Genomic DNA, 12591 nt, shown 5'->3' on the forward strand with positions numbered 1-12591 from the left:
ACAAAGAGAGAGAGAGAGACAGACACTGAGGGCTGCAGGCAGCTGAATCTTTAATGGTTCTGAATTTTACTTCCCCTCCTACACATCCCTGAGTCTGAATATATTGCTGAGCACATGTTAGCAATAGCGGTGCGAGCTCATACTTCACTTAAATTTGATATCTTCATTTAGAGGTGTCAGTCTGGCTATGGTAATAGCAACCCCTTCTTCTTGCTCACTTAATTTATTCTCTTCTTTTTTTAAGGTGATAAAATGCCTGAGGCTGAGCAGGCAGGACAATTGAAATCTCTGTGTGTCCTTAAGAGGCAGCAGACCCAGGGAACGTCATTCTCCTTGTCTCACAGGCCAGTCTAAGCAGTCATGTTCAAGCACCCCCCACCATTGACACACATAGCCCTATAGCCCACACATATGGAGTGTTTAACATGTGTTTAGAGAACACATTGTTTTAATTTTCAGGGAAAAATGTAAAGCCTTTAAGGTAAGCAATGTACTGCAAGGACAAGGAAAGATCCTCAAACAAATGTGCTCTTATTATACATTCAGTTTTGTCTCCACATTCATTTTGGACCGAGGCCTACTTGTACAGTATCTTGTTCTCGTAGCATAGGGTTTGAATGCAATTTAAGGAGCAAAAACTGTTTTGCATAAACAGTCCAGAAATTTGGGGCAATTTTACTTGCCTCTGCAAAGTGCTGGAATCTGCCAGATGTGCAACAATAGATGTTTCCACATGTGCAATGAGAAAATTAGAAGGAAATTCAATATTCCTCCATTTTTATCTCTTTGTAGGCCTACATGTCAACTGTTTTGAGTCCAACCAGATTGGTTACACGATTCTCTCCAACCATATTACACAATAAAACCCATCTTTATTCATAAAGCATGGGCAAGCGTTGTAAAAACAGACACATTTAGCCTACTGAGGCAACTGTGGCACATTCACACAAAAAAAATGGTTTGCCCTAAAGCCAGTTCTCTGAGTAGGCTACATTCAGTGTTTAACAAAAGAGTGGACACGCAAATAGTAGCTGAGGAAAATGAAGAAAAACTGTAATATTGTTTGTAAATGTACTGCAGTGAAAAAATCCTGTGACCTAGTCACATTCAAAGGCAGACTAACTGTTAGCTCTCAGTGACAAAGGCAATGTGTGGGAGAGTAAACATTTTGCCAAACATGGTTAAAAGATCCGTTCTGTGCTACTGCATACCATATTAGTAAGTGGGCAAGTTTAAATGCCTAATGTAGCAGTTTTTTTAATCAATATCAAATCATTTCTGGGTAACAATTAAGTACCTTACTGTAATAGATATCCATTAAGGCAGGCAATATGCTTGCCCTCATCTTTACTAGAGGCTGTTCGCCTACTAATCTCACTTCAACCCCCCTCCAGGTCTTTGATCATTACTTTGTTTCCTTTTCTGTCTCCCTTTCCTCCAACCTAGCCACTCATCCCCTACCCAGATGGTCATGCGCTGACACAATCGTCTCTCTGTCTCTCTCTCTGTCTCTCTCTCTCTCCCACTACTCTCTCATCTTCTATCCTATCATCTCTCCCTTCTGCTAAATGCTTCTCCCTCCTGTCTCCTGATTCTGCCTCTTCGACCTTAATCTCCTCCCTTTCAGCATCATATGACTCGCACTGTCCCCTTTCCTCTCTCCTGCTCCGTGGCTGAGTGACTCATTGCAAGCTTACAGAACAGGGATGTGGGCAACCTGCTGAAGCCACTTTCTATCACTACATTTCAAGCTTCTGCCTCTAACCATAGGAAATTATTTTCCACCTTCTCCTCCCTCCTTAATCATCCACCCCCATCCCCCCCTCCTCCCTCCTTCCTCTCTGTGGATGACTTTGTCAACCACTTTGAAAAGAACGTTGACTATATCCGCTCCTCATTCCCTCAGCCTATTGAGTCCACTGGTCCCACTCATACAGAACTACCCTACGCCTTGACCTCTTCCTACCCTCTCTCCAGATTAAATACTGCGACTAGTCTGGCCGCCCAACAACCAGCCCATTCGACCCCATCCCATCCTCCCTTTTCCAGACCATCTCTGGAGACCTTCTCCCATTCCTCACTTCCCTCATCCCTGACCACTGACTGCGTCCCCTCTGACTTCAAAATGGGCCGGGTCACTCCCCTCCTCAAGAAACCAACACTCAACTCATCTGATGTCAAAAACTATAGACCTGTATCCCTTCTTATATCCAAAACACTTGTGTGCTGTTTCTGATCAACTCTCTCGTTATCTCTCTCAGAACGATCTTCTTGACCCTAACAAGTCAGGCTTCAAGACGGGTCACTCAACCGAGACTGCTCTTGTGTTACGGAGGCTCTCCGCACTGCCAAAGCTGACTCTCTATCCGCTGCCTTCGACACCATGAACCATCAGAATCCTCCTCTCCACCCTCTCAGGGCAAGGCGTCTCAGGCTCTGCACACTCTTGGATTGCATCCTACCAGGCAAGACACTCCTACCAGGTGACGTGGAGAGGATCTGTGCCTGTACCATGTACTCTAATTACTGATGTTCCCCAGGGCTCGGTTCAAGGTCCTCTCCTCTTCTCTCTATACATAAAGTAACTCTGCTACATCATATCCTCACATGGTCTCTCCTATCATTGCTATGCAGATGACACTCAACTACTTTTCTCCTTCCCCCCCTTCTGACAGCCAGGTGGCGACACGCATTTCTGCGTGCCTGTTAGATATCTCAGCTTGGATGTCAGCCTACCATCTCAAGCTCAACCTCAACAAGACGGAGCTGCTCTTCCTCCCAGGGAAGGGCTGACTGCTCAAAGACCCTTTCTGGTGCAGACTTTGCTTATAGCTACTGTACTGAGGGAAAATGTACTTACTATGCCTGTGATATGTGGTTGTCCCACCTAGCTATCTTAAGATGAATGCACTAACTGTAAGTTGCTCTGGATAAGAGTGTCTGCTTAATGACTAAAATATAAACGTAAACATTAAAATTGACAAAAATAGCTTTTTAGCACAAAACTATTTATCAAGCAAGAATTTTGCTGCGAGTGGTCTGAGTGGGGAGGGGAAACTCAAAACTAGTTGTTATTGGCAGAGAGTTTTGGAACTCTCTTTGTTATTGATTAACCAATTTTCCATGGTGATGTCACCATGGAAAACCGAAACTCTCAACCATGCAAACCTTCTAAAGGTCCTGTGTAGATTGTACTTTCAACCACAACTACAGAAAATAACACTGATCAAATGTTTTCCCACTTTTACAGTGTTAGTTTCATCAGCTGCTGTATAATATGATGAAAAACACAGGAAAAACAATTTCTTTACTGCACTGGGTCTTTAAAGACACACATCGACTTATTTTACTATTAAAAACATTTCTAAGAGTATTCCAAAACATATAAACACATTCGCATCGAATGCCTCATGTAATCAAACATTTTCATATTGCTCAACAAGCACTATAAAAATCACTCAACCAAACCATGTTTCCACTAATTAGCACAACCACAAAGTCTAAATTGTCTATCTCGTAAAAAGTAATGGCAATTCGTTTTTGCTGTTTGGTCTTAATTCAAGGTTAGAGTTAGGCATAAGGTTAGCCGTGTGATTAAGGTTAGGGTTTAAAATCACTTTTTCAGAAGGGCCATTTTAGAAATAAGTGGGGTTTCTGACTTTGTGTCTGTGGTAACTAGTGACGACACACAAAATATATTTTTGTACCCTCTGACTTCCAGCAGTCCTTCTTCCGGTTAAAATTGTCACGCTGTCAAGTAACGCGTGATTTAAGAAAATTCAGCTGTCCAAAACAAATAGTTCTGAATCTCGCGGTATCGTGTAGATGGGGTGGTTTAGCTTCCTCTTCCTAAGGTCGGTGCGTGCGCTGCTTGATTTGCTCGCCAGTCCGAAGTTTTTTTTGGTGTGTTGCTGAGAGCTGCTGTAGGGATGATGATGATGGCGGAGCTGGTACAGGGACAGGCCTCGGTGGCTCAGCCTGGAACGAAAGCAGATGGCTTCGCCGACGCGTTACACCGGGCCCGACAGGTAATTCATTCCGACGAAGAGAAACCGAATGATTTCAGACGAGAAACGAGCAAGACCATTCGGCGTGGTGGAGGAGTGCACTTTTTTTTCTTCCAGCAGCGTATATAACCAGACCCCTCTTTACTAAAAAAAAAAAAAAAAAAAACACTCTTGTATGTCTAGTTGGCTAACTGAAGTTAGCTACACAAGGTCCAAGTGCTAAGAGAATGCGGGCCAAAAGACGCCCAACAATAAACAGTCAGGTCAAAGAACAAGCAAATGAATTAGGCAAAGCATGATTGACGAAACTAAGAAACCACTTGCATGAAACTGAAGTGAGAGTAACTTTAAAACAAGGCATAAGCAACAAACTGCAACCTGTTGTAAAGCCACGGAAGTTTAAGCTAGTTAGCACCACTAGCTAACTAGCTATTTTACCACCACACTACTAGCCGATACCAGCTATGATTGTGGCCTAGTTTCGTGGTAAAGCCAGAAATATCAGCTGATGTCAGCCACGCGCTGTCAAAAGTTAGCTTGCTAACAGAAAAACGTCAACTATGTGTTAAATTCGCTTGTAACCACTCGCCAGTATACACTGGATAAATTACTAGTTAACTACACCACTGTATGTTAAACATTAAGAATTCAGCAGTTATGTAAACTATCGAGTGATTCAGTCTACTAGTAATGCTAGCTAGCTAGCCTCGATTGTACAAGTTAGCTAAGCCTAGCCAGTTAACTAGCGAACATGCGCGGAAAACTAGCATCGCAAAGTCAATAACGAATGTTAGCTAGCTAGCCACCTAGCTTACTGGGAAATGTTATCGCTGAACTTTTCTGGTTTGCAACAGGGTGTTAGAATAGATAGCCAACTACTACATTGCCTAATAATATCGTCTCTAGCTAAAATTGAATTGGACCTTATCAATCACTAATAACTAGCTGGTTAGCTAATGTTAATACTCAGTCTTGCGATGGAAGCCCATTAGCTAGCAATATAACATTATCTAGTTAGCTAGCTAACGAGTTGCAGCCTAAATGTTACTTATGCATTGGTTGAACTAGGTACTTCTTGACATCTCAAAGTTAGCGTTATTTAATTTGGGCCTATGACCAAACGCACTGTATGTAGTTGATCAAATCATGTATTGGTCTGTAAACCTCACACGGCCATAATATGTAGACTACAATATTACAATTGACCAAACCACACCACGACTGCAAGTTATTCCATTTAAAATGCCAGTAGCATGCAAGCAACAGACTCAAATAGTAATCTCAGGAAACTTGAACAATCATTTCAGGAAGTAGGCTATTGCACACAGTGAATTAAAGCGCCACCGCTTCCCATTCCTTCCTAGTCAGTGTCTGCATTCTGGGCCAAGTTCTTGTGAAGCCTTGACACCTAAGGCAAAAACACACCTGTTCTCATCTTGTCATATTTCCCGGGCCCTATGAAAGTGAGCGGAACAAACTGCATATTTCAAACGCAACTATTTGTCTTCATTGCCTTAACTGACACAAACCTAGATATTCAAAACATATTCTCCTTGACAGGCAAAGACGCTTTCCTGCGAATAAACCTAGATGAGCATATGGCATGAGTATATGTCATAAGCACATCTGGGTGCACTGGTGTCCATTTAATAATTCCTTTGGGGTGTCTCCCCCCACTCTGTCTCAGCTGTGTGCTTATCCCAGGTGCTACAAGGGCATGTGGCCTTGTACTCATGCATCAGGCTTGTGGGTCCAGTTTGTTTTCCTCTGATAACTGTGGCACCCAGCTTTCCCTTGCAGATTCCCTATAGGTCCCAGGTCTGTGCTTCTTGGAAGTTGGAAGAGTAATTGGACTGCCATGCCATTTGCCCATTTAGCTTTTATGAACTCTGTAGGGCAAATAATAGAACTGAGCCAGTGGCCAGAGACACTGAACCTTTTACTGCCTGCCTGTATTTTTTAATTTAACCTTTTATTTAACTAGGCAAGTCAAGTTAAGAACAAATTCTTATTTACAATGACGGCCTACTCCGGCTAAACTCTAATCAGGACGATGCTGGGCCAATTGTGCGCCACCCTATGGGACTCTCAATCATGGCCGGGTTGTGATACAGCCTGGAATGGAACCAGGGTCTGTAGTGACGCCTCTAGCACTGAGATGCAGTGCCTTAGACCGCTGCGCCACTCAGGAGCCCCCCAGTATGGAGACCAAAGATATCAAGTGTTTCTATGAAGTGCTACCTTCAAGGAGCACTCCACTCCAGAATAGCCCAGCCCTAGAACGTTATATTTTCTGGGAACAGCGGATGTTTACAGATCATCTGTAGTCCCTATATATCGGTATCTGGTATTGTGACTAAACAGTGCTGGCATTCAGTGTTGCTGTTAAGTTGCTAATCTCTCTGATCAAGCAAATACTTGTCGTTGCTTCTTAATTCAAGTACTCCTGAAGTTTCAGCTCCATATTTATATTAGCCTCTCTCATACCCATTTATTTGTGTAAAGGGTTAGATTGCCAAGTTAATAATAATTTAAAAAAATATATATCATCTTTATGTTCAGCTGCATATTAATGTGAATGTTTGTTGGACAAGTCTGCTGTGATAGAAAAAAATACACAAAATACAATAGAGTTAATTTGTCTATCGCAATATCAAAATTACTAGGACATCAATGAGCTTCCAATCTCTTTGACACAAATATATGCACTAAAATAATCTTAACATTAACCCCACAGTGTAGTATGCAGAGATTGAGTGAATTTCACCTTGGAACTTAGGTCTTGTCTTTATCTTGGCCAGGTCGCAATTGTAAATGAGAACTTGTTCTCAACTTGCCTACCTTGTTAAATAAAGGTGAAATAAATAAAGTGTTTGACTGGTAGTTTCAGAGCAAACAGGCCTCTCACCCAACTCGAGGGGATGTTCCCTGAGCGACAGAATATCCTCTGGCATTTCTTTCCTCATGGACCTAGCCTGCCCCAAACCCCCTTGACAGTCAGCAGCAGTTGTACTGAGAGGACTCTGCGTGTTTACCTCGTTCTACACTACTAGGCCCGAGTCTTTCCCCGGGTAGTTGATTTATTGTGTGCAGCTCACATTGCTGACATACCAACCCCAACATTCCACAGAAAGGTTTGGCCCTAGGCCAGAGGTGGAGCCCTCACTCGGCCCCCTACCCAGTTCAGCTCTGACTGGGATCAGGAGCCATGTTGGAGGGTAGTTTATTTTTTCTCTTCCTACTATCTCACTTCCACGGCAGGCAGGCAGCTCAGTGTGGCGACTCTGAAGTAGATAATGACGCCTGAAGGTGGTGCAAGGCTCCAATTGTCATCCTCTAATTGGAGACATTGTATTTTCATATAGCAGAAATTACATCAATTTTGTGTAATTTTCTGAAACGATATACTTTTTGAAAGGAGAGATGTGGTTGCGGATGAGGGGTTTAGGAGAAACGGGCCTTAATGCTTTTGTGCAGCATTTAGATTTGAATGTCTAGCTCCAGAGAATACATGCAGTTAATTGGAGTTGGAAGTGGATAATTTGGGGCAAGGTGATGCAGGCAGTGTTTTGTAATGTGCATGTCTGGTAGCTAGTTTCAGAAGATAGTTACTGCCTTTCAATTGCATTCAGTTGTACGGGGCTGTGAGAGTAAAAAACAGCTCCATGTTGACTACTGAAATAAGTTTTGTTTGCTATGAAAAGTAGTACTTAGTTTTGAGTAATAGTTTGACCTATGACTGGACATTAAAGGTCAAATAAAACCTTTTTTAATATAACTAGTTTGTGTTGCTATCTGTTTGTTCATTCTAGCCCTCCCCCTCTTTCTCATCCCTCTTGTCTCCTCAGATTGCAGCTAAGATGGGAGGTGACCAGATGCCCCACATGAACAACTCCTCTCCAGTCCTAGACCCCTCTCTCTACGGCTACGGAGGCCAAAAGCGCTCAATGGATGATGGAGGTAAGCCGGTAGTGGATCTCTTCACATACCGTCATACACAATGCATGTGGTCCACCTCCATACTAAACAATCTTTCTGCTAAACATAAGCCCCAACACTTATCCCGGTTACAGTACACTAAACGGGGTACTCTGTAAATAGCTCTGAGCGTTGCACCGGAGTGTGAGCGTGTTTGGATGCTTGTGCATATCCGTCAGGTTTTATGCACTCTTACCATAATGTATGAGGACTGCAGTACAACACTTAACAAATATTGTTGGCTTAATCAAACCCTGTCAGGAAAGCCATTGCAACCAAAACTATTACTTAACTGCTTGGTCCTCCTTGGTCCTTTTAAATACAGTCCATATATCAGTTGTCTTGAGACCATAGTGTAGCCAACTTACCTGGATAACCAGCGACCCATGTCAAGAGATCAGTAGTGACGGCACTTCATAATGTGAGATACATTAACAAGTGTCAAAGGATGTTCAATGTCATGTAGCCTAGCCTGTTTGGAAGGTGTAGCAGCTAGCCGGTATTCATGTTGAACAAAGGGCCCTCTGGATAGCACGGCTGTTGAGGAATGACATGGCATTGTACTAGCAGTGGGCTGGCTAGGATCTGGCCTGGGCAAATGGGAGGGGGAATGTGGAGTTGGGAAGAGTAACCTCTAGCCTGGAATTAGGAAGTGCTTCAAACAGTCGAAGTGCGCTCTCCTCCTCGTCCTGTGTTATTTCAGGGCAGGATTACTCTCCTCCACCACAAAGTAAATTTACTGTTAGGTCAGAAAAGGAGTAGATACCCAGAGGCCATTGATGGGATTTCTCATTCCAACCCTCCCTCCTCCAGCAGTACAATGATCTAGCTGCTACAGATATGATTGACACTGGTTGTGTGAGAAGTCACGAGCTACAGGTTACATGCCTCCAAAGCTGTCAGGGAGAAAAAAGGCCTATTGCAGCAGCAGCAAGTGAAAGGTTTATGCTTAGAGGCAAAGTCCACCAAGTAGAGAAAAAGGAACCGTGCTTCTATAAATGTGGATAATGCTGATTGAGCTTATTTCGCTTGTTGCTATTTATAAACCAATTCCTTTTTGTAACTGTTGTCATTATTGACCGATTAAAACATTTGCGTAGATAGCACAACTGATAACTGGATTTCATTTATCGAGTGAGCCCATTAATGATCTTGCTGCATTGGCTTCAGGTTCGTGCCTCTATTACTATGGCATTGGTTATAGGAATTGTAATTTCCCGAGGTGTTAGTGTTTTTGCCCCATCTTGCTGTAGAATCAGTTCAGCAAATGGGCTGCAGCAGTCTAGCCCCTTTGAAGGAATTACATGGAATAAGATGAGACCAGTTCATGGGGATAAAAGCCTTGTGGAAAATTCCCTTACAGGCCCAGTTAAAGCAGGAGCAGCATACGGCAGCTAAACCTTATGTAAGGCTTTACTCATGACTTAACTCCAGCCTCTCCCAGAGCAAGCAGTTCTGTCTGAGCATTTGAAATCAGGATGTTATAGAATAGGAAATGGCTTGGTCTAATGAAGTAAGGGGATAAGAGAGGTCTTGTCTGATAGTCACAAGAGTCAACGTAATCAAAGTTTAATATGCATTTTTGCTTTGATGCCCTCGGTTCACAATTCAGCTAAATTCTGTTTGCTCTCGCCGTTTGAAACCTGGCAAACTAGAAATTTAACCAGAATATATGCAATTGCATTTTATGCCATCTGCATTTTCAGTTAGGTGTCTGAAATTGTAGTTACCCCATAAGGGTGGTGCTTTTCAGAATGGTGGAATGATACGTGTGGCTACACGTATGCACCCAAAATGCAGATGTGAGCAATTTCATGTCCATGAAGTGGAAACTCCAGTCAGTTATTGTCCTCTTATCTTGTCATGGTGTGGTATATTTTAGCCTCGAATTCATACCTGAATAAGTTGTGCCATTCTTGTGGAGGTTTGGCTTGCTATCTCACTTGTTTTCAACACTGCTTTTTTGTTTCTCAAGGTTACACAATATGAAATGTAACAGTTGTCTGTTACACTGAATAAATATTATATCTGTCATCCCTGTTAGGTCATTACTTGTCATTTGTTTAATTGTACAAGTACCATTTAGGCTTAGCTAGCAGATCCGACCCATTTGCTTACAGCTGCACTATGGTCGGACAGCATTCCTGTGTAGTTTAAGACCCCACAGAGCCAGCGCGAGATATGGCTCAGAAAACTAGCAGTTGTTCAATCTTTTCGGTGTAACCGTTTGGATAATGGGACAATTCGAAGTACAACGCATTTCTCGTCCCTGGATTGGGATACTTTCCTCAAGCTATATCTCACGCCGGCCCCGCGGTGTCTTAATCTACAGGGATGCTGTCCGACCCTGGTGCAGCTTTAAGCAAGCAAGCGGGTCGGCTCTGCGGGCTAAGGCATTCCATTTCTTTACCTCGTTGCATTTCCAACAACCAAATATGTGCAAACGACGTAAGCTTTAGTGAACCTAGATATGAGTTTATGGTGTAACGTCAGTAGCTCCATATCCTTCAGTGACCCTTTAAGCCCACTGCTTATTGCGACCTGTCAATATGCAAGTCTGGGTCGATAACCATTGACCCAGGTACTACCTCTCTGAACGACACCCATACACACCTCATTTCCATAGCAGTGCACCCCCCTGCTGTGTGTTGACACTGGCACACTGGATTGTGTGAGTGGAAATTGCCTGGGACCTCGCGATACGATATAACCAATGCCATAGTAATATAATCACCATACTTGGGTGCAGATACGATATGATTCTATATGAATTGAGATTTCAGATTTGATGTTCCAAACATTGCTTCCTGCATGTCTGCTGCAGAGTGACGAGAGAGCATGAGAACATGAAAATAAAAGTGCTGAAAACATGTTGACTCACTGTTTGAAAAGGTGGAGGATAAGGTGAGAAATACCAGAGTTGTGGTGCAGGTACAGCTGTCTAGCACTAGCTAACGCTACCAAACAACATCATTTGTATTTTTACAAATCAATACTTGGAGTCAAAGTATCGATTTATAATATTGTCCAAAATAATTTGGCGGTATGTAACAGTATAGATTTTTTCCTAATAACTACTGGATTGGCAGAGGATAAAAAGGCTTCTCAACAGTTTTTACCCCCAATCCATAAGACTCCTGAACAGGTAACCAAATGGTTACCCGGACTATTTGCATTGTGTGCCCCCCCAACCCCTCTTTTACGCTGCTGCTACTCTCTGTTTATCATATATGCATAGTCACTTTAACTATACATTCATGTACATACTACCTCAATTGGCCCGACCAACCAGTGCTCCCGCACATTGGCTTACCGGGCTATCTGCATTGTGTCCCACCACCCGCCAACCCCTCTCTTACGCTACTGCTACTCTCTGTTCATCATATATACATAGTCACTTTAACCATACCTACATGTACATACTACCTCAATCAGCCTGACTAACCGGTGTCTGTATATAGCCTCGCTACTTTTATTTTCAAATGTCTTTTTACTGTTTTATTTCTTTACTTACCTATACACACATCCTTTTTTTCGCACTATTGGTTAGAGCCTTTAAGTAAGCATTTCACTAAGGTCTATACCTGTTGTATTCGGCGCACGTGACAAATAAACTTTGCTTTGAACCATCTGTTTCCATCCAATCCACCCTGTCACTCCTCAGTTCAGCAGAAACAATTAGTTTTTTTACCTTGTTTTATTCAGTTTTACAATGATTTGAAGTTAGTTTTGTTTCAGTCTAATAGACGGGTTGGTTGTTTAGCAACAAAACCGATGCGTGCGCAACTGTGACAAAACACACTTGGTTGGCTTAGATTGGTGATGTCATGTAAACTATATTTAGTCCAATGTTTATAGAACACATAAATTAAGTTGCACAATAAGCAATTGTCTCAAATACATCATTACAGTTGTTGTTAGCTAGCAAATGTTTGTGATATTAGCATAAACGTGATATCAGTCAATACACCTCAAAACAAGACATAGTATGAAGAACAAGATCAAACGAGCCACTTACGAGTCACCACATGGCAGTTTCTTGTCATTGATTCTGGCTATCCAGAACCATAGCACATGGCCTTCTGCCCCTTTGAGGCTATTGTTAACAATAGCTAACCTGTCTATTGTTTTCCCCCTTTCTCTTCCCCTCTCTATTCTCCCTTGTTGTTTCTCAGTAGGTAACCAGCTAGGTGGAATGGTACATCAAAGGTGAGCCTTATCTTCTCAAATGTCTATTTGTGTGTGTGTGTGTGTGTGTGTGTGTGTGTGTTGATTAACAGTAGCTCAAGCAAGCTGTCAACCTCACTACTGCCAGTGTATCCAGTAACAAGTCTCAGATAGGCCAATGTCTTGGCCTATGTGTTCTGCATGCAGCTCTGTGGTTTGTCTTGTCACCAGACTTGCCACAGAATGACATTCATTTAAGAGGTAGCTCTCCCCATTTAAGGTTTGTCAGAGGGTTTCATGCCTCAAAAGTGATCCTAAGTCGAGCACAGTCCATGTTGTGTTGAGATCTGCAGGCCTCAATCCAATTGAATGGGGAATATGGGCACCATCTAACAAGATGGATCTTTGTTTTTGGGGGTGAACTATCCCTTCAGGCTTT

General features: G+C 42.6%; 1 protein-coding gene across 14 annotated transcripts in view; it reads left to right on the plus strand.

The window, feature by feature from the left end:
• The first annotated feature begins 3726 nt into the window (after positions 1-3726).
• The window catches only part of LOC106566971 (far upstream element-binding protein 3), a 30793-nt gene continuing 21928 nt past the window's right edge, over positions 3727-12591 (plus strand). For 6 of the 14 annotated variants that reach the window (XR_006757976.1, XM_014135732.2, XM_014135762.2 and 3 more), the window contains exons 1-3: positions 3812-4028; positions 7820-7967; positions 12161-12194. Coding sequence is in view for 12 of the 14 variants with exons in the window: in XM_014135732.2 (XP_013991207.1) it covers positions 3930-4028; positions 7820-7967; positions 12161-12194 (281 nt within the window). In the remaining 2 variants the exon portion in view is untranslated. Of the gene's footprint in view, positions 4029-7819; positions 7968-12160; positions 12195-12591 lie in introns of all 14 variants that reach the window. The other 8 variants (XR_006757964.1, XM_045691256.1, XM_014135678.2 and 5 more) reach the window with 3 other exon arrangements.

Source organism: Salmo salar, chromosome ssa01, assembly GCF_905237065.1.
Source record: "Salmo salar chromosome ssa01, Ssal_v3.1, whole genome shotgun sequence".
NCBI classification, from domain to species: Eukaryota; Metazoa; Chordata; class Actinopteri; order Salmoniformes; family Salmonidae; genus Salmo; species Salmo salar.